Source organism: Choloepus didactylus, chromosome 1, assembly GCF_015220235.1.
Source record: "Choloepus didactylus isolate mChoDid1 chromosome 1, mChoDid1.pri, whole genome shotgun sequence".
NCBI lineage: Eukaryota > Metazoa > Chordata > Mammalia > Pilosa > Megalonychidae > Choloepus > Choloepus didactylus.
Window position 1 is genome coordinate 149,089,410 of NC_051307.1, and position 22,970 is coordinate 149,112,379.

Sequence of the window (22,970 nt, forward strand, 5' to 3'; positions counted from 1 at the left end):
CCAACTTATTCTTCTACATTGATGCCATGTCACCGTATTTTAAAAATGAAGCATTTTAAATTTACAGCTAGTAAACCATGAAGGAAACAGAAAAGATGATGTTAATGTCATGTCTGCTAGACCATAAGTTCCATGAATGCAGAGCCACTGTAGCTCCAGAGCCTAACTCACCGGTGACACAGTAAATGCTCAATAAATATTTATTGGCCGGTGGTCTAGCTTAATAAAGGATTGGAGTGACTTGAATTTGAAGAACTGGTAGGTTGAATCATTTGTGCATATATAAAGATTATTTGCGATAATGATAGGATAACAAAGTTTAACATGTTAGTTTATTGTAATTAAGTCAGTAATGGTATTTGTAGTTCACAGTTACATATTGGTAATTTCATATTGTTCCATCTTATTGATATCATTCTAGCGTAAACATAAGGATATTTAAATATGAAGTACATACATTATTTAAAATATCTAAAGAAATAATAATTATAGCAATGATTATAGATATCTTTAAAATCATCCATAATCCTACCACTACCATCCCCATATCAAACTTTTTTCATTTATCTCTTTCTTCATAGTCTATATGTAGTCTTAAAACAATCTTTTATTCTAATACCAGAAAAATCAAAGTGTCAAACTGAATACTCATCAGGCATGTTTGAAAAAACTGGAAATTCAGTGCTGGTACCTCAGGTGTCTCATTTTATCTTAAAGAGAATTTGTTTGAAATAGGATTTTACTGAAATAAGCCCTGGTAACAGGCACATCTTACATTAAGTAAAAAATTCACTTCACCTATTTCAATGTAGCACAAGACCATACAAATGGAAATTAGTTAAGGACAATGCATTTTACTTTCTAATATATATTTTATTAAAGCAGACATGTATTTACCCTTTCTTATATTGCAGATGTGCAAATGAATGTGCCTCATTCAGAAACAACTTTTCCAGGTGGGTATCTCCCTCAGTATCCATTGACAGCATTTCAAGATAAAATATTTCTTCAGAGAAGAAAACCAAAATTAATCAATTGTTGCTATTCTCCAAAGGGTTATGTGTGTAATGTGGTTTTAGTAGTGCTTTCATTTAAAATTACATTAATGAAACTTTGGCAGCCTTGTTCTTAATTTTTTATTTGAGCACCTATTATCATAGAATTTATTTTTATATATGGAGGGCAGTAAAGTTGTAAAGGAGAGCTAATAACAGTAGTGAGTTCATGTCAAGCAAATGAAATATAAGGTCATGCATAAACTAAACCTCAAAAAACAGATACAAAATAAAAGGTTTTATTGATACTCCATCGTTCTGAAAATTGTAGTCATAAAATCACATTTAAGGGATATATCCTTGAGTATTTTTGAGTCATATAGTATCTAGAGCTAATTATATTCTGGGAGAGCACTGAGAATCACAGAAAAAAGAAAATGTGGCTTACACTGGGAAACTTTAAACAATAGACTCATAACTACCTGGGGATAATTCTTTTTTCAATGTGTCACATGAAATATATGAAAGTTTCACTTCTGTATACATGCTGAATCATGCCTTGCATTTCAAAGAGAAGAAATTGAGTGTTATCACTACATAGTAAGAAGTACATTTTTTCTTTTGAACCAAATCCATAAAAGAATTCAGGAAATTCCATTTAGAAGAATGTGGTTATCAAAGTTATTTGAACTTTTCCAAATTACAAAGTGCATTGTCCACCCAGATTTGCAAGGAGACAGTTTACTCACCTCTTAAGAGACCATCCTGAGGACTTGGAATCAGAAGGGTTTATCCATTTTATTTTCTTCTCTGAACAAACAAATATGCTTGTTTGCTCAATGACCCATGTAAACATCTAAAACCAGAAAACTACCATGGGTCTTGGCTCTTCTATCCAGATGTTTGCAGTTAAAAGAATATGAGCTAGACAACTTCCAGGTCTCTAAGGCAGTGGTTCTCAGTGTCAGCTGCACTTAAGTATAGCTTGGAGAGCAGTTAAAAATAAAACAGCACCAACCCAGAAAAATTAAATCAGAATCTTGGGTGTTGGGACCCAAGGATTGGTAATTTTCTAAATTCGCCAGGTGATTCTAATATGCCACCAGAATCAAGAATCAATGTTCTAAATTCTTATGGGGTAATGTTTGAAGAATTATTAGCAAGTCTATAAAACTTATCCAAAGCACTTGGAGAATGACTTAATCCACCCTATAGCAAATTAAAAGAAAGCAATACATAATAAAATTCAATTGTAGCTGTACTTAATAATTTGTGGAAAAATAGATTGTTTTTGTCAAGAACAAGGTCACAAATAGCACAGGTCTTAAGCTGACAATGATGCTGACAATAATAAGAGCTTAAAATGGAGAGTTTATTGTATTTTAGGTATTTTTCTAAGTGCTTAATGTGATTTAACTCATTTAATCCTAAGAACACACTTAATATGTAAGTGCTATTAACTCATTATGCAAGTGAGAAAACTGAAGTTAGATCTGGCTTCAAGGTTTGGCTTCTGTACTTGAGAGCTGTATGGTGGTTTTGAACATGTTGCTGTACCTTTAAGCCTCAGTTTTCTTATCTATGAAATGGGGATACTATTTTCCAATCAGGTTTGTTTGGCAATTAAATGAGAATATATGTAAAACACTTAGCACAGTGATTTATAAATAATAAATGAAAAATATTTGCTAACATATTAATAATATGTTAAATCAATTGGGCTTTATATAAAATTCATTAAAGTATTTCTCCAAATTCAGGTACTTCTATATACTGAATCATTGGGGAATAATCAGCCACCTTCTTTCTCTGATTGTCTCAGGAAGATTAAGATAATATTAATAATATAGCCAATTAACTCCCATCCCCACATTCCTACTGGCTTGCCTGTCATCTGGTTTCTGCAATGTAGCGGTGAGGTTAAAATGCAAATCAGGTCGTGTTACACAGTATTCAATTTCTCATTGCTTTTAGGATAAAAGCCAAAATACTTAATTTGGTCCTCTGCATCCCAGGGAGCCTTTCTCCTGACCTCTCTTTCACTGCATCTTAAGAATGGCTCTCCCCTGTGCAACTAGAGAGCCCTTTTTTCCAGATTTTTAAAGCTCCAATGTTTATTTATATGCCAGAACTTCTCTCTGGAATATTCTTTCTATGCTCCTGTCCTCTCATCTCCTATATCTTAGCAAAAAGGTGGTCCCTCAGGACAGCTGTCCCATCTCCTTCCTTTCTCTCCCCTCTTTTGAATAGTTAGTCGTATGTGTCAATGTGGCTAGGCTATAATACCTATTATATTTAATCAAACATTAACCTAGGTGCTGCTCTGAAGTATTTTGTAGATGCAGTTAATATCTGTAGTAGCTGACTTTAAGTAAAGGATATTACTTTTGAAAATATGGGTAGGCCTCATCCAATCAGTTGAAGGCCTTAATAACAAAAACTGAGGTTTCCTGGAAAAGAAGAAATTCTGCCTCAAGACTGCAGCATAGAAATCCTGCCTGGATTTCCAGCCTACCTTATAAATTTTGGACTTGCCAGCCACCATCATCACATAAGCAAATATATGTAAGTTCAGAGCTTCAAATTCTCAGCTCAAATGCCGCATAAATGACTTGAAATTTACTATGTCTGCCCTGAATCACAGTTTTATCTTCCATAGCCAAAGATCTGATATTTCTGAAAATCAAACCCAGAGTAGTTCAGTTATAATGCAAATTTAATTCCCAACCTAACAGACTGTCTGTTGTTAAAGCAAGGGCATTGACTGGGAAGAAATCGGGTCTGAAATGTGGAATAGGGACACATAGGCAGATCATGAGGACATTGAGCCCCTAAATACTGCTGAGTCTTCTTTGCCAGTAGGAGTACCCCCTTCCTTCTCTGAGAAGATTAACCCTTTCTTGTGTGATGAACCTTTAATGGCCTACTCTGAGGTAGTTGTCTTGCATGAAACTGATTCTCCTTGGAACCCAGCCCTACCACTCCTTCTGCTTCTACACATATAACTAGACTCAAGTCCCAGGAAGGGAAGGAACCCGTTACACTGCCAAACTTTATGTTACTAATCTTTCTACTAGCTTTCCCCAAAGAGATTTTCAGCCTTTTATCATAGTGACTGCATTGCATAAAATAAAACAGACAATTTGGAGACCACTTTATACTGGCTTTGAACTGACACTAATTCCAGTAGTCCAAAATGTCACTGTGGTCAGTTCAAACAGGAGCTTTTAGAGGTCAAATGACCCATGGAGTTTTAGCTTAGTTCTGTTTTTCAGTAGGTCCCCAAATGCATCCTGTGGTTATTTCCTCAGTTCTGGAATGCCTAATTGGAATAGGCATACTCAGCAACTGGAAGAATCCTCACATTGGTTCCCTGACATGTGGCATGATAGCTATTATGGTCAGAAAGATCAAGTGAAAGCCACTAGATCTACGTCTTTGCAGCAAAATAGTAAACCAAAAATAATACCACATTTCCGGAGGAAGGGCAGTGATTAGTGCCAACTCAAGGACTTGAATGATGCAGGGGTGGTGATTCCCATGACATATCCATTCAACAACCCTATTCAGCCTGTACAGAAAACAGATGGAACTTGAGGGATGGCAGTGGATTATTGTAAACTTAACCAGATGGTGACTCCAATTGCAACTGCTTTTCCAGATGTTGAATCATTGCTTGAACAAATTAACACATACCATAATATATGGTTTACAGCTATTGATCTGGCAATTTGTTTACTTGATAAGTTTTAGTAAAGACTACCATAAGCATTTTAACTGGTAAGGCAAGCAATACCCCTTTACTCTCCACCTCAGGGGTATAGCAACTCTCCCACTTTATGTCATAATTTAGTTTATAAGGGTGTCAATTGCCTTTCTCTTCCACAATACATCACAATGGCCCATTACATTAATGACATTATGCTGCAGCAATTACTACAGATATATTGGTGAGATATTTGATGTCAGAATTTGGGTAATAAATCCCTCAAAAATTCAGTAGCCTTCCATCTCAGTGAAATTCCTGAGTCTAGTGGTGTGGGGCATGCTAAGATATTCCTTCTAAATGGTGGTCCTCATTAGATTTTGGAGACAACATATTCCTCATATAGATATGATACTCTGATCTATTTACTGAGTGACCTGAAAAACTACTGATTTTTAGTGGGGCCCAGAACAAGAGAACACTCTGCAACAGGTCCAAGCTGCAGTGTAAGCTGCTCTGCCACTTGGGCTGTATGATCCAACCAATTCATTGGTGCTTAAAGTGTCAGTGGCAGATACAAATTATGCTTATAGTTTTAGCCAGCCTCTATAGGTGAATCACAGCACAGACTTTTAGGATTTTGGTACAAAACCAGGCCATCTTCTGCAAATAACTCTTCTTTGAGAAACAGCTTTTGGCTTCCTACTCTGTCTTAGCAGAATCTGAATGCTTAACCTGGGCCATCAATTTACTGTGCAATCTGAGTTGTCCATCATGAATTGGATGTTGTCTGACTCACCAAGCAGTATGTTCAGCATGTATAACATCACTCTTTCATCAAATGGATGTGATATGTAAGAGATCAAGAGATCGGGATTGAGCAGACCTGAAGACACAAGTATGTTACATGAGGTAGCAGCCTAAATGCTCCTGGTCCCTGCTCCTGCTGCATTAACTTTTCTCCCAGTCTGCAGCTATGGCCTCCTGGGGAATTCCCTATGGTCAGTTGACTGAGCAAGAAAAACTCAAGCCTGGTTTACATATGGTTCTGTGTGATACGTAGGCACCACCAGGGAGTGGACACCTTCAGCACTATAGTCCCTTTCTGGGACATTTATGAAGGGCAATGTTGAAAGGAAGTCCTCCCAAAGGGCAGGCCTTCAAGCAGTGCACCTAATTATTCATTTTGCTTGGAAGGGGAAATGGCCAGAGATGCATTTATATACTGATTGAATTGTGCCCAATGGTTTGGTTGTATGGTTAGGGATTTGGAAGAAACATGATCAGGAAATTGGTGATGAGGAGGTCTGGGGAGAAGTATATGGACAGACCTTTCTGATTGGACAAAAACCATGAAGATATTTGTGTCCATGAGAATGTTCACCAAAGGGTGACCTCAGTAGAGGAAAATTTCAATAATCAAATTGATAGAGTGACCTGTTCTGTGGATCCCAGGCACGCTTGTCAGTCATTGCCCAATGGGCTCAGGAACAAAGTAGCCATGGTGGCAGGGATGTAGGTTACACATGGGTTCAGCAACATGCACTTTTACTCCCAATGCCAACCTGGCTATAGCTACTGTTGATTGCCAGTTCTGCTAGCAGCAGAGACCCACCTGAGCCCCTGATTTGGCATCATTCTCTGAGGTCGTCAGCTAGCTTCCTGGTGGCAGGTTGATTATGTTTCAGCTTTCATGAAGGAAGGGGCCATGCTGTTTTCTTATTGAATAGATCCTTTCTCTGGATATAAAGAAATCAAATTGTAAGCTTCATAGAAACAGTATTTCTGGACTGAAAGTTCAGCTTGTATATAGCTGGCATAATCCTAAAAGGTTTGATGCTTCCATTTTCAGTGTAGTTACAAAATTTTTTCACTTGTTCATATTTCAGAACCTCTAGGACATAATGGCCACCCTGACGCCCAGGCTGTCCACCCGGACTGCAAGACTGACCACCCAGTCCCACTAGACAGCCATTTAGACGTTTGTCCAGCTGACTTTCCTGTCCATCAACAGCCAGTATATAATCATACAGATGAACCTGAAGGGGTACAATGGATACCAACAAAACCATCTCCATCAATCTGCCCACCTGGATTGGAATATTTAATTCAGGTAATTTGAAGTACACAAAATCCTCATAAAAAATAAAACTGTGCTTCCATTTTACTTAGGCAGATTAACAAATGACTAATTCACCAAAGTCTGAAATGGAAAAACCACAATTTCTGTTAATGGATCACTCTAATTCTTCTCAGTCAGCTCCACTTTTAAAACAAAATACAAATATCTCAGGAAATTGTGTTTCTGTGCTTTCGAATGTAATCTGTAATAACAGCCAATAGCTAACATTTATTTAGCACTGTTTTCCATGCATTTTCTAAGCATAATGCATGTATTCTCATTTAATTCTTATACAAACTGAATGGCATAAAAGAGGTAACTAAGGTCCAAAGATGTTAAACAATTTTCTCAGTGTCAAAATCTAAGGAGCATCTGGAACACGTTTTTTAAACCTAAGATCTTGGTTCTGTATCATGATCTCTTTAATCCAAACACTGAATTATTCACTGGGAATTTGAAAGAGACTTTTCTTATAGTTTATGTTTGAGCTTCAATATATGGTGCCAAAAATCAGTTAATGTTTTGTGTTTATGCACATTTTAATTGTTTTTAGTAAAACTACATTGTTATGATCTTGCCTTTGTTCTCTGGCATTTTATAAATGCCACCATTAAGAGAAAAAGTCCTGAATTTTGATGTACTGCATGATCTTTGTCTCAGCAATGGGAAGTTTAAGATCTGTTTGGTTTTAGAAATCTGGTAGGTAATACTAGAATGTGAAGTTCTGCATATCCAGTCTATAAACAAATAAATATTCTTATGATATCAAACCAGTGTTCCATAAATAAACTGTCTCTTTTGCACATCCTATACTAATTTTATTTCCCACTATGCACTTGGGCAGCGTATATTATAAGAACTTTTAGTAGTTTCTATGTTCTTTAAGAAACACTCTGAAGTAGATTTTTTAAAATCAGGGTCTCATAAAATATGTAGGGGAATTTATCACCTACCACAAATGATAATCTCAAGAGGACTTAAAAAGAACAATTTTGAAATTTATAGAAAAATTCTCTTTTAAATTGATACAAAGTTCCTAATTTCTAATTTTATAGGAATTCCAGTATAAGTCACTTTTACTTGACCTAAATTTGCCAACATTAATAGTGAGTAAAAGTGTAAAAATTTTGAACACATTCAGTAGATATTTTTTCAATTAGAATGTTAACTTTAGTTTTAAATTTAAAAGTAATTAAAATTATTAAATATTGATAGTATCAATAAATACTGATAAAAGCATGAATAAAAATTTGGTTGGCTTGAAAAAACCTTCATTTGACATATTCTTACTGCTCAATTTTCTTTCTACTATATTAGATAGATCAGATAGTGATTGAACAGCAACTTGAAATTCTAGAAGGTATGTATTCATTTTACTGATTATTTCTAGAAAGAGAAGAGTTTTATGCAGATGAAGGCATATCAACCTCCACAAATATAACCCTCTTATTAATACGGGAAGGTTAAACCTGGTTATTTACAAGTGCCTCTCTTTAAAACAATGAAAACAGAAAATTAGCAGCTGTTCATTTCAGAAGATTAGGAACTGAGTAGTAAAATACCATTATTGCTGGGCATCTGGTCTTATGATGTAGCTCCTAAGTAGGAGGGGAAAACAATAAAAACTTACTTTTGCGCCCATGTCTCTCTACAAATAACTCTAAGTGATTTTATCACTTCACCTGACTTCTGTCACTTCTGCGATCTTCTCCCCAGTTTGTGATCGCTGCCTGATTGGCACAGAGCCAGATGCAATATATCAGTTACCTTAGTGCATTTTCAAAGTGAGTGAACTTTTTAAAATTTGGATAGGAATGTTTTGGGAAATTCTCATTCTTCCTAACATTTTCTCTAGTTCAGATGTACCCTCTAATACATTTGCTCCATGGACTGTAGATTGACTAGCTTGGTTTTCAGAGCCACTACAGTGTTGGAGGATGCTGATCAGCAGGCCTAGAGTTCTGCTTTCCTGGAAGAGCTTTTCTGCTCATCCAAGTGGGTTCTTTGACACCACCAGGTGCTTCCATGGGCCCACTACACCCCAGGTGCAGGAATAAACTTAGGAAACCACTAGCTACTCCAGGACCACTGCCAAGGCAAAGAGAACCTGTGTATTTTCACGAACCACAGCCTTTCTTCTGGAAGGAATAAAAAGTAAAGTTCTTTTCCACTCATTTGATTGGAACATGAATTGTACTAGCAGAGTAATGATTCAGTTAAAATATACACTCATCACTTTATACATTTGAATTACTTACAATGGACATTTTAGATATTTATAAAGCCCTTGGTTTTGTGTAGTTTCTCTAAACTAAGTTTTGATGATTTGTATTCTGAATTTTTAAATTTTTTATTCTATGGTATATGCTATTGATATTATACAACCCAAATGGCCAGATACTATACATTATACACATTCCATCTATGTGTATTTATTTAGTTTTATAAGCTTTATGTACTTTTTGAAATATATATTCCATATGTATGTCTGAACCATGAGATGTAAAGTAAGTGCCAAATGTATTAGTTTTTAATTCTGCTGTTTCTCAAAAGGAATGTCTTTAATTTGGTTTTCTTCGTCTGAAATTGAATGTCTATTTTTTGTTTCGTTTTTTTGTTTTTTTAACAATGTTAGTAGTGTAGAGAAGATGAAGATTACTCATTTTTCTTGAAGCATTTGACACTATGGCAGGCATTTATACTTTGCCCCAATTTAAAACTTCCCTAGACAGTAAAGCGACAACCATAGAATTGTTTCTTCCCCCTTTGTTTTGTTTTCGTTTTTTTAAGTCAATAGAAAAAAACTTAGAGATTGTGTTAACCCAGTGATCTCATTTTGAAGATATGCAAACTGAAGAGTTTTGAGATTAAGCTACTTAATGAAACAATCAGTTGGATAGTAGATGCCTTTTCATGACTCCCCAAGCATTTGCCTGCAACAGAGCAGAGGTCAAGGATGTTTCTTATAAAGGCAGAGCCCAGGGCCTGCCTGGGTCTGAGAGAGAAACTTAAGAGAGAATAGTGGTAGGACTTATGTAGGGTATCACTCTGGCTAAAGATCCTTCCACATAGACATCGTAGAGAGATTTTTGTTTCCATATATTTTTTTAAATTGTTCGTTATTTTAGTTAGGCTTCTGTTGTCCTATGACCCAAGTTACTGAGGGCTAGGGACAGAGGGGATCATTAATTGCTCCTTCCTGGCTTTAAACAAGCAGAGGTTTTAAACGTGTAGTTCAGAATGGGAAGCTCTTCACTAAGATACCATGTACCTGTCAGCCTTTAGAATCTGCTTGTGTCCCCCCACGAGATTAACCCATTAAAGTGGAACACTCACTGTGAATGTCGGTGGTCTAAATATTCTGTGACTCGCACTTGGTCCTGGCTCCCGAGCATCTTACCCTCTTCTCCAATAGCCGTCTTCCACTTCTGAACATCTACTGCTGAGCTAGAAAAGGGTCCTCTGGGCCCAATGTGGTGTTCTAGTTCATCTCCCTTTTTCACTCTCTTCCTTTTTCACATAGGCATTAGAGTAAGTCCCCTCATTACCTTCCCTCAAGCACAGTGCAAAAAAGTATGCCATGAATTTGGTTTATAAAACAAACTCTTCTCAAACCAGTTTAATTGATATAATATTTTGTAGAACATAAATGTAGCAATTATTCTGTATCCATCTCTGTAACTGAATATAGCAATCCCAACCCTTAATAAAATATTCCAGCAGGTGGATGTTTTATCCATTCACTCAGCATCACTGAGCCCAACTGCAGCACTGCGCCAATCTTGAGCAGCTAAGTCTCCCTTTCCGAAACAAATTTATGGAATTAGGAAGATATGAGTTGTTTTCTTTCCCTTGTCACACACAGAGCTTCCTAATTTCTCTAGAGCTTAATACTCCTCCTTCCTTTTGCTCCTCTTCTGTCTGTGCGATCTCTAAATACCTTTCCTTTTCCTTTTCCCTGTGCTTATTCTGCTATTTAAAATGGTTCAGTTAGATATTATAATATATTAGAATAAATTCAATATTTTAAAAAATAATGCTGATCATATTTTTTGTTTTATGTTTTTAGTTGTAACAGTATTTGAAGCCAATAACAAATATGAAATTAAGGACATCCTTGGACAGAGGATTTACTTTGCAGCAGAGAAAACTGATTGCCGTATCCGAAATATCCTTAGGTCTTTCAGGCCTTTTAACATTATGATTCTTGATAATAAAGGCCTAGAGGTCATAAATTTGAAGAGACAGCTAAGATGCAAATCCTGCTGTTTCCCCTGCTGCCTTCAGGAGGTCAGTGAGCAATTACCATAGCAGTTTATAAAGTTGTTCAGTATGAATTTGCACTCTTTCATTGAACCGACATAATCAAATGAAAAGGAAATCAAATCAAAGGAAAATTAACCCCTGAGCTGTTGTTTTATTCCTTCAGATAAATTTTAGAGGAAGGAAGGCAGTTGAAAAACAGTGAGCTATCCCCATATAATCGAGCAGTGTGCATCATGGAATTGAGAGTCCATGCAGAAACCAGACTTCATGATCTCCAGGGAAAACTGAGGAGGCAGAGGACACTGTTTGAGGCTCTCACTGAAAATGACTATGAGAGGCCTGATCAGGGCCAGGGAGGGAACACCGTTGAGAACATCCTAAAATATTTCCAGAACAAGTGAACAGAAGAATGGAGGAAAGAACAGATGTGTTCATCCCACAATTGTTTCCCTGGCCAACTGACTAAAGAATGAACCTAGGAGAGGCCCCCTCTGAAAAATCTCAGCTCCTGTATTTTTCATTTCTGCATTTTTTGCAGTTTATATAGATGAGTCCCCATTTGTAATACAGGTACCTCTAGGCAGGAGAACCTTCAGCTCTTTCTTTAGAGATCAGCTATCTCTTTGGCATATATTACCTGACAGCTTACTCAAAGAAAATGGATTAGAGGAGACAGCAAGGCACATGAGTTTACAGGAAAGTTGGGCTTTTGCTTGTGTTGGCCTGAGACCAACCCTGCCAGGGTCACTTTAGTCGTCCTATACAGTTTGCTGTGAGATCATAAAATAGAAAGTGATACAAGCACATGGATTATTTGAACTCTGATACCGCGCTTAGTTTGAGAAGGTAACTGTAGTTATTCTTAATGACTTTGTTTTCCAGTTCTCTTAGGTTAGCTGCAATAATATATCCATATGAATATCTGAGGAAAAACAGTTTGATGGGGAAATGGTTTCCATTTGTATAGAGCGCTGCAATTTAAAGAGCACATTAGCATACATTATACTATTTGATCTTTGAAAAGGTCCTATGAAGTCTTCATTTACAGAAGGGGAAACTGAGGCACTCTCAAGGTCACACAGCTAATAAACGACAGCCAAGATTCCAGGCCCCTTATTCTTTCATTATAGCACCATTGCCACTACTATTTGAGAACAACACCAACAATCAGAGCTCTGATTCAAACATATAAATCACTGTTTTTACAGGAGTTAAAAAATCATTTCTTAATAGATTAGACATTTTTCATATGTATGACAATTAAAAAATGTACGTGAAGCCAGAGAGCAGTGGCTAAAAGCAGAGTCTACGCATCCAGCCTACCAGAGTTTGTATTTCTCTCTTCTGCTTTGTAGCTAAGGGATCTGACCTCTCTGTTCTCCAGGTTCTACCTCTATAAAATAGGGATAATAATAGTACCAACTTAACAAGGTTATGTTGTAAATTCAATACATTAATGTATATGTAGTTCTTAGAACAGTGCTTGACAGAAAGTGCTCAGTAAATGAGCTATTATTCAACTACTACTAATTAGTATCATTATATATTTTTTTCCTTTTTAGTTAGAAATATATGCTCCTCCTGATGTACCAATAGGTTATATTATTCAGACCTGGCATCCATGTCTGCCAAAATTTACAGTTCAAAACGAGAAGAGAGAGGATGTACTAAAAATAACTGGTTCATGTTGTGGGAACAGTTGTTTTGCAGATACTGATTTTGAGGTAAGACGTGATCATGTTTATAGGCTTTGCTTTCCTAATATAAGAAGAATCTAATTTTTCAGGCTTTAGTAGAAATGTTAAATAGATATATGTGTATTCATATCTTGAGGGAAATAATGCACTCATATATTAAATTTGGTCAGAAAGAGAGTTATTACTCTTATTAAACATCAGTCGTGATTACACTAACTGAAAAAAAAAAAAAAAGAGAAGTAGAGCCATGTAGCTAAAGAAAACTAAACCAAATAACATTTAAATATGGTGATTCATTTATGGTGATTGTGCTGGTTTAAAACTGTTACCCCAGAAAATGCCATGCACTTTTAATCCATCCCTGTCGGGGCAGGCCTACTCTGTGTGGGATCTTTTGATTAAGTTATTTCAACTGAGATGTGACCTGTCCCATTTAAAGTGGTTCTTATCCTTTACTGGAGTCCTTTATGAGAGGATAATAAACAGAGACATTTGGAGAGAGCTTTTAGAGAGAGAAATGCCCCAGGTATGCCAAGAGAGGACCCACAGATGCTCAGGGACAAAGTCACTGGAAGCAGAACATGAAGGCAACGAGACCCAGGAAAGGAGGATCAACAGATGTAAGCCGGGTGCCTTCCCAAGTGACAGAGGAACCCTGAATGCCATTGGCCTTTCTTCAGAAAAGGTATCTTCTTCTTGATGCCTTAATATGGAGATTTTCATGGCCTTAGAATTGTAAAAGTGTAAACTAATAAACCCTCTTTTAAAAAGCCAACTCATTTCTAGTATATTGCATTTCTGAATGTTTAGCAAACTGAAACAGTGATACTGAATATGATCCATTTTAAATAGAATATTAACTTCTCATCTAAGCCTAACTGCCAGACATGTGGATCCTTTCAGAATTTAAAGCACAGGCTTCTAGTGCTTTAGACCCTCTTCATAAGGTCTAACATCTTTAAGCTCCTAGAGAAAGCCCAATTATGCAAAGAGAGCTTTAGGAAAGATAGTATAGAATAGAATATATAGGAATTAATTTAACCAAGGATTGTCAAACCAATTTAACAGGTAAATGACTTGTACACATAAAAAATGCAAAATATTGCTAAGAAAAAAAAAAAAACAACAAAAGAAGACCTAAATAAAATGGAAAGATATTCCATGCTCATGGACTGGAAGATTTAAGATCACTAAGATATCAATACTACCCAAAGCAATTGACAGTTTCAGCAAGATCTCTATCAAAATTAAAATAGCCCTCTTTGATGAAGTAGAAGAGCTAATCATCAAATTCATATGGAAAGGCAAGGAAACCTGAATAGCGAAAACCATCTTGAAAAAGAGAAAAAAAAGTTGGAAGACTTACACATGCTGAATTTAAAACTTATTTCAAAGCTATAGTAATCAACATACTGTGTTATTGGCACAAGGACTGTGCTGGTTTGAAAACGTTACGTACCCCAGGGAAGACTACATTCTTTAATTCAATCTTGTAGAGGCAGACTTATTATGGGTGGGACCTTTAGATTAGGTTGTTTGCATGGAGATGTGACCCACCCAACTGTGGGTGAGACCTTTTGATTAGATTGTTTCCATGGAGGTGTGACCCTGCCCACTCAGAGTGGGTCTTGATTAGTTTACTGGAGTCCTTAAGAGAGCTCAGGGACCAATACAGACCCAGATGCTTGGAGATGGAGACATAAAACATTTTGAGACGGTAAGTGAAGAGATGAAGCCCAGAGTTTGCCCCAGAGAAGCTAAGAGAGGACCTGCAGATGCTTAGAGAGAAACACCCAGGGAGAACAAGCAAAGATGCACAGGAGCTGAGAGAGAGAAGCTAAGAGAGACAGAACCCCAGAGACCTTTTGGAGAAAGACATTTTTAAATCAGAACCTAGGAACAAAGGACCAGCAGACACCAGCCACCTGCCTTCCCAGCTGATAGAGGTGATCTGGACACTATCAGTCTTTCTTCAGTGAAGGTACTCAATTGTTGATATCAGTCCCCTTTTATTAATTCCAATCCATTTCTGGTATTTTGCATAATGACAGCTTTAGCAAACCAGAACAAGGACAGGCATATAGACCCATGGACTGGAATTGAGAGTTCAGAAATAAACCTTAACATCTGTGGCCAGCTGAATTTTGACAAATCACTTAATGGAGAAACAATAGTTTCTTCAACAAATGGTAAGGGAAAATTGGACATCCACATGCAAAAGAATCAAAGTGGACCCCTACCACACATCATATATAATACTTAACTCAAAATGGACCAGTGACCTAAATATAAGAGCTAAAACTCTAAAATTTTTCAAATATAGGGAATTATCTTCAGGTCTTTGTGTTAGGCAATGGATTCTTAGACTTTATGCCAAAAAGCACAAGCAACAAAGGAAAAAATAGGTAAATTGAAATTAATCAAAATTTAAAACCTTTGTGCATCAAAGGACATTATCAATAAAGGAAAATACAACCCACAGAATGGGAGAAAATAGTTGGAAACCAAATATCTGATAAAGTTTTATGTTCCGATTATATAAGGAACTCCTACAACTCATCATCCAAAAGACAAACAACCCAATTAAAAAATAGGCAAGGGATTGATTGTACACTTAGGATGGATTGTATATGTGTGAATAAAACTGTTTAAGGGGGGAACTAAGATGGCGGCTAGCTGAGACAGGGTGAAAAAAATGCCTCCATGAAAAACACTAGCTAAAAACCAGAAAGTGACCTAGAATACTGGTTACAGCGATGCGCCAACTGGATGAGGGCTCCTAGCTCCAGAGGGGCCATATACTTGGTGAAATGGGAGCCGGCATTCTGAAACGAGTGAGTAAGCTGGCTGGAAGACCTGCAGCCACACGGCGGGCTGGGGAAGCCAGGGTTCAGCGTATGGAGACCAGCTGGCTGTTTAAAAAAAAAAAAAGGAGCAGCTCCAGTAGCAATTGTGGGAACCACGCAGTAAAACATAGCAAGAGGGGGCTGGGCCGGCCTCTTGCTGTCTGGCCGGGAAGATAGCCTGCAGCAGATACCCTTGGGTTTGGGGGAATGGAGGGGAAAGCCGGAAGCAGAAAGAAACCCCGCGGCAAGCAGCTGGCCCCTGGAGGGCTGGATAAACTCCTGCCTGGGGCCGTGCCCACAGCCCAAAGCCCTGCCAGTTGTCCCAGAGCTGGGAAGGAGGAACTGTGTGAGGAGGAGGGGGCTGAGATGCCCCGCTCAGCCATTTTTGCTTCGGGCTGGGAGTGCGCCACTGCACTGCATGGCCCAGCGGCCTGGGGCTTCCCTTGTGGGATGGCGCGCACTGATGACGTAGCACAGCCTTCCCTTGGCTGAGCTACTGGAGGAGCGCGGCTGGGAAGGGGGATCCACTCAGAGAACCGAGGGACGCTATGCCAAGTCTGGTGGTTTATGGATCAGCGAGAGAGAGAGGCTGGGGCTGAACTGAAATGAAGGCTTAGACTCTTGGGGTGGCCTTGAATCTCCGGGATCCTGGGGGATTTGAACATTAGAACTGCCCGTCCTCCCTGGCTACCTGTACACACGCCCCACATTCAGGGCGGACGGCTCCAGCAACACACCCAAACTGAGTTCCCCAACTGAACCCACAAGAATCATTTCCCCACACAAAGTGGAAAAAAGGTTGAGAACTGACTCGAGGGATATAGGTGACTCACAGACGCCATCTGCTGGTTAGTCAGAGAAAGTGTACTTCACCAAACTGTGTTCCTGAAAAATTAGATCGATATCCTTTTTCTTTACAACTTGAAAGAGCCCTATCAAGCAAAACAAATGCCGAGAGGCCAAAAACAACAGAAAATCTGAATGCATATGATAAAACCAGAAGATATGGGGAATCCAACTCGAGAAGGCAGTGGCATGACATATTTAAAATTCTGAGAGAGAAAAATTTCCAACCAAGAATATTTTATCCAGCAAAATTTTATCTCCTTCAAATTTGAGGGAGAGCTTAAGTTTTTCACAAACAAATGCTGAGAGACTTTGCCGATGAAAGACCTGCCCCACTTCAGATTCTGAGGGGAGTCCTGCTGGAAGAGAGACAGGAAAAGGAGAAAGAGATATAGAGAATTTTAACAGACATATATAGTACCTTACATCCCAAATCACCAGGACACTCACTTTTCTCTAGTGATCACAGATCTTTCTCGAGAAGGGACCATAAGCTGGGACATAAAACAAGCCTCAAGAAATTTAAAAAAAACATTGAATATACTCAAAGCACATTCTCCAACCACAATGGAATACAAACAGAAGTCAATAATTTTTGAACTGTAATTCCACTAGTTACTTCCTACATGATGTAAAATACACAAACTCTAAGGACAAATCAGTGGTTTTGAAATCAACGTAAAATATGTAATTTTAGACAACTATATAAAGGTGGGGGAATGAAGGAGTACAGGAACATAGTTTATGTGTCCTATTGAAGTGAAGGTGGTATCAAAGAAAAACAAGATTGATATGGATTTAAGAGGTTAATTTTAAGCCCCACAGTAAACACAAAGAAATTATCAGAGAATATAACCATAGAGATGAAAAGTAGAGTTCAGGTTAAGAGAAATGGGGGAAGGGGCAATGGAAAGTTAAGAAATGAGTGTAGGGTTGCTGTTTGAGGTGAAGGGAAATTTCTAGTAATGGATGGTGGGAAAGAGCATTACAACATTCTAAACACGATTAATCCCACTAATGAAGGGCTAGGGAGGGAGTGGAATGGGAAGATTTAGGCTGTATATATGTTTCCACAACTGAAAAAAAAAAAAAGTCAGTCTAACTAGATGACAATTGAATACTAAGGATGAACTTGGATGGGACAGGAGGATAGAGGACAGGTGGCTCAAAGGGACACAGTTGAGACATAAGGAAAAGGAAATATAGAATGTAAGCTTTTTATCATTGTTGAATCTATTGTACTTCTTAGCTGCGCTTAATGGGATTGCATAAAAGAATGTTCTTGTTCATGGAAGTGTATATGTGAATTATAGTGAATGCTCAAGGATGTGTGCAGCTAACTCTCATATGTTTGGACAACAGAGCAACAGATGATGATGATAGGAAGGGAGGGAAAGAAATAGCAAGTTAAAGTTGGTGGATTGAGCTATCGGGGGAGGGGGTGGTCAGGGTATGATGGAATTCTGTGTATGGGGCTAGTATTGTTTTTGCAACTGTTCACATAACTTTGAATTTATTTCAAAATAAAAAAAAACTGTTTAAGAAAATAGAAAACTACAAGTGCTGGAGAAGATGTGGAGAAAGAGGTATAACTGTTCACTGTTGGTAGGGAAGAAGAATTGTGCAGCCCCTCTGGAGGGCAGTGTGGTAGCTCCTCAGAAAGCTAAGGATAAAGTGGCCATATGATCTAGTAATCTCATTACTATGTATATATACTTGGAAGAACTGAAAGCAGTGACACGAATAGACATTTGCACACTGACAAATATGGCAGCATTCTTCACAACTGTCAATGGGTGGAGGTGGTCCAAGGGTCCACTAACTGATGGATGGATGTATACATATGGTGGAATATTGTGCAGCTGCAGAAAGGAATGAAATCGTGAGGCATGCAATGATGTGAGTGAACCTTGAAGACCTTATGTTGAGAGAAATAACCCAGAAACAAAATGTCTCTCCAATATGAATTAACTGTAATAGCCAACTCTGAGAGTTGATGCTGAAAGCATAGGTTATCAGGAGTTAGAAAGAGGGCAAAGTTTAGACAATCAATGCTTAAGAGTTCAGAATGTTCAGTAAGGTTGATTGTAAAAGTTTGGAAATAGCACAATTCTATTTGATGGTAACACAATACTGTAAGTTTAATTAACAAAGCTGAGTATGTGTATGGTTGACTAGAGTCATACATATCACCAGAAGGAAAGCTAGAGGATAAAAGTTTGGACTGTATAACTTAGCAAAACCTAGAGCACACAATGATGGTGGTTAATTGTATAAATATAAGAAAGTTCTTACATGAACTAGAACAAATGTACATTGCTATTACAAGGTCTTAATAACAGGGTGGTTGTTCTGGTTTGCTAATGCTGCCATTACGCAAAATACCAGAAATGGATTGGCTTTTGTAAAGGGGATACATTTGGTTACATATTTACAGTCTGAAGGCCATAAAAGTGTCTAAATTAAGGCAACAACAGGAATATACCTTCACTGAAGAAAGGCCATTGGCATCTAGAGAACCTCTGTTAGCTAGGAAGGTATGTGGCTGGCATCTGCTGATCCCGTGTTGTGTTCCAGCTCCTCTCTCAGCCCCTGTGCATTCTTGGTTCTTTCTCCCAGGTCATTTCTCTCTGAACACCTGCAGGTCCTGCCTTAGCATATCCCAGGGCAAATTCTGGGCTTCATCTCTTAACTAAATGTCCTTCTGTCTGAATCTCCAAGCATGTCTAAGTATCAGTGTCAGCAAGCATCTGGGCCTGTGTGGCTCTTTTTAAAGTACTCCAGTAAACTAATCAATACTCATGTTGAATAGGCGGGGCCACACCTCTGTGGAAATAATCTAATCAAAATTATCACCTACAGTTGGGTGAGTCACATCTCCATGGAAACAACCTAATCCAAATATCCCACAAGATTGGATTAAAACATGTCTTTTGGAGGGACATAATATATCCAAACTGGCACAGTGGTATATGGGAAAAAATACAATTAATATAAAATAAGGTCTATAGTTAACAGTAGCATTGTAATATTCTTGCATTAATTATAACAAAGGCACTATATCAAACCAAATGTCAAAAATTGGGGAATATATGGGATATGAGATTTTTTTCATTGAAAGAAATGAGAATGTGCTCATATTAACTGTAGTGGTGAATACATAATTATGTGATTATACCAAGAGCCATCGATTCTACAGTTAGGATGGATTGTATGGGGTGTGAATAAAACTGTTAAAAAAAATAACACAATAAACAAAAAAAGAAAAAAGAAAAAAAAAGGGCAAGGGAATTGAATAGATATTTCTCCAAAGATATACAAATAGTCAATAAGCACATGGAAAGATGCTCAACATCATTAGTCATTAGAGAAATGCAAATAAAAAACACAATGAAATACCACCTCACACCAACTAGAATTGCTGTTATAGTTGAAAAAAGACAAACAGAAAATAACAAGTGCTGGTGAAGATGCAGAGAAATAGGAACACTAGTATATTGTTGGTGGCAGTGTTAAATGGTACAGCCACTGTGGAAAACATCAGCAGTTCCTTGAAAAAGTCAAACTTAAAGCTACCATATGACTCATCAATCCTAATTCTAGGTATATACCTAAAAGAATTGAAAAGTAGGGACTCAGATATTCGTAAACCAATGTTTATAGCAGCACTACTCACCATAGCAAATGGTGAGAAGCAACCCAAATGTCCACCAACAGATGAATGGATAAACAAAATGTGGTGTATACATTGAATGGAATATTATTCAAACATAAAAAGGAATGGTGTTCTGATGTATGCTACAACATGGATGAACTTTGAAGATATCATGTTGAATGAATAAGAGAGACACAAAAAGACAGATACTGTATGATTCCACTTATATGCAATAACTACAATATACAAATTCATAGAGATAGAAAATAGAGTACACGTTGCCAGAGGCAGGAGGAATGGGGAGTTAATGCATAATGGATGGAGGGTTTCTGTTTGGGGTAATGGAAAAATTTTGGTAATGGATGGTGATGAGGGTATAACAAACATTGTGCATGTGATTAATCCCACTGAACTTATACTTGGGAGAGGTTGAGCTGGGGAATATTGTATTGTGTATTTGTTGCCACAACTTAAAAAAAAGAGCAACTAAAGAGACAATGACAATAAAATGCGATGCATGATCTTGGACTAGATTTAATAGTTGAGAAAGAAATGAAGTATAGACTATATGGTTTATATCAATGCTAAATTTCTTGAACATGATAACTACATTTAATGAGTTATATAAGTGAATAACCTTGTTCTTCAGAAACATGCAAGGAAATATTAAGTATTCAAGGAGCGTGATGTATGCAACCTACTCTCAAATATTTAGAAAATAGATGATAGATTAGGTAGACATATAGATGATAGATTTATATAACAAATATGACAAAATGTTAAAAGTCAGTAAATCTGGGTATCTGGATAGAAGGTAAATTGTAATTCTCTGAGTAGGGGGGTATATGGGAGTTCTCTGTATTGGTTTTGTTTTAATTTTGCAACTGTCCTCTAAGTTTGAAATTATTTCAAAATAAAAGTTTTTTTAAAAACAAATAAACAAACAAAAAAACAAAGATAGTGTCTTGGATTCCCAGCTGCTAAAACAAATAGCATACAGTGGACTGACCTAAACAATGGAAATTTGATGGTTTACGGTTTTGAGTCTAGGAGAAGTCCAAAATAGAGGCCCTAGCAAGGTGAAGCTTCTTCTCCAAAGACTGTGCCATCCATTTGATAAAAACTGAACTTTGCCACAGTCCCCACCACTTGGGTCCTTGGCTTTTCTGTCACATGGCAATGCACAAGGCTGCATCTTCTTTCTCTTCTGTGTTCTGTAGACTTCCAGCCTCCAGCATCTTCCCAAGTCTCTCTCTCTGTGTTCTTCTTTATAAGGCTACCCATAATAGGGTTAATACTCATGTTGATTCAGTTAACTAAAAATAATCTCATCAAAAGGGTCTATTTACAATGGGTTCACACTCACAAGAATGGATTAAGATTAAGAACACCTACAGGAATGGATTAAGATTAAGAACATGTTTTTTCCAGGATATATAATTCAATCTACCTCAAATAGTATAAAATATACCACCCAATCAAGCTCTTCTGTTGTCTCTACTTTATCTTTATATTAAGTTAGACCATTGGAAATTACAGCATATCTGTTTACTACGTGTTTACTACATGTTACTATGTGGAAGAATTATATTAGAGGAGTTTTCAACAACTGACTTAAATTTATGGCCCATATATTTTAGTTGCAAATGTTTAAAAATTAGGAGGTTTTGCTAACTTACTATCAATTTCCTAATTCTCATGAGAAATCACAAAATCTGGTAAACTGGGCCCACGTTTCTACATGGCAGAAATTTGGTCAGTCTGAATAGGATTGCCCCCATTTGATAAAAACTGGGAACTTTGCCACAGTCCCCACCATTTCTTATGGATTTCCACTACCATTCATTTATTTATGTTATCTGCTTGACTTTTCTTGACTTTTCTAATGATATGATTTTCAGTTCCTCTATCAGAGCCTGGTTGCATGAAAAGGAAGCCTTCTTTCTGCACATTGTTTTTAGAGTTTAATGAAAGAGAGACACAATACTGAGAAAACACACATGATGTGAAAGGGAGTTTACAAAGTCTTTTATAAAGGGATCTGTACAATATATATCTGTCTGTATGTGAGGGATGTGTGTGGGTGTGTAGAATATAATATCTGTAATATGTATGTATGAAGACTTTACATAGAGGTATTTCTAATAGCTTAATATGTGTGTGGCGGGGGAGGGGGAGGCTGTTCTTATCAAAGATTTGTGGGAGTGTAAAGATAATTGTTCATGCTGGGAAAAATATTAGATTTCACCCAGCAACCCTTGTCTAATGGACTCCCTAAAGAATCCATTGTATGTAATGAAATAACTTCTCTCCTGTGCATCTATAATAGTACTAACTAGGTGCTGTCCTTGAAAGAATGGAGAAATAGTCTCTCACTCCTCACTCAAATCATGTTTTGAAGGGGAGATAATGGGAAGTTTGGCATGTTAAACAAGAAGTATCAGTATGATAAATCATTATGGAATATGGACTCCAGAAGAGTGTCAATCAGCATGGAAATTTGGAGTAAAAAAGAGATAAAAGTCATACCACTGTAGGGGCAGGAGTCATTTCAAAGGAAGGAATAATTCAAGAGACATTTTTAGGTGGACTCAGTAGGGCTGATTTGTGGATTTGATGCTAGCTGAGGATGAACTGCAATAGGGAAAATATTCTCATGTCTCATGTTTGAATAGCTGAATAAATAATGATGCCATCACCTAAGTCAGGAATCTTGGAGAGGAAATAATTGATTTGTGGGACATGATTGATTTCTATTTGGGTCATATTAGATCTTTGGTATGTAAAGGAAAAGGTTTGGTATTTTTCAGCATTACAGATGGTAGCTGGAGACATGG

The 22,970-nt window shown here is 37.4% G+C and overlaps 1 protein-coding gene across 1 annotated transcript in view; it reads left to right on the plus strand.

The window, feature by feature from the left end:
- LOC119539482 (phospholipid scramblase 2-like) overlaps positions 1-22,970 on the plus strand; it is a 35,022-nt gene that overhangs the window by 6,834 nt on the left and 5,218 nt on the right. Inside the window, exons 3-7 of the mRNA XM_037843107.1 lie at positions 915-956; positions 6,591-6,814; positions 8,141-8,183; positions 10,893-11,113; positions 12,652-12,813. Of these exons, the coding sequence (XP_037699035.1) occupies positions 923-956; positions 6,591-6,814; positions 8,141-8,183; positions 10,893-11,113; positions 12,652-12,813 (684 nt within the window). The 5' untranslated portion in view covers positions 915-922. The remainder of the gene's footprint in view (positions 1-914; positions 957-6,590; positions 6,815-8,140; positions 8,184-10,892; positions 11,114-12,651; positions 12,814-22,970) is intronic.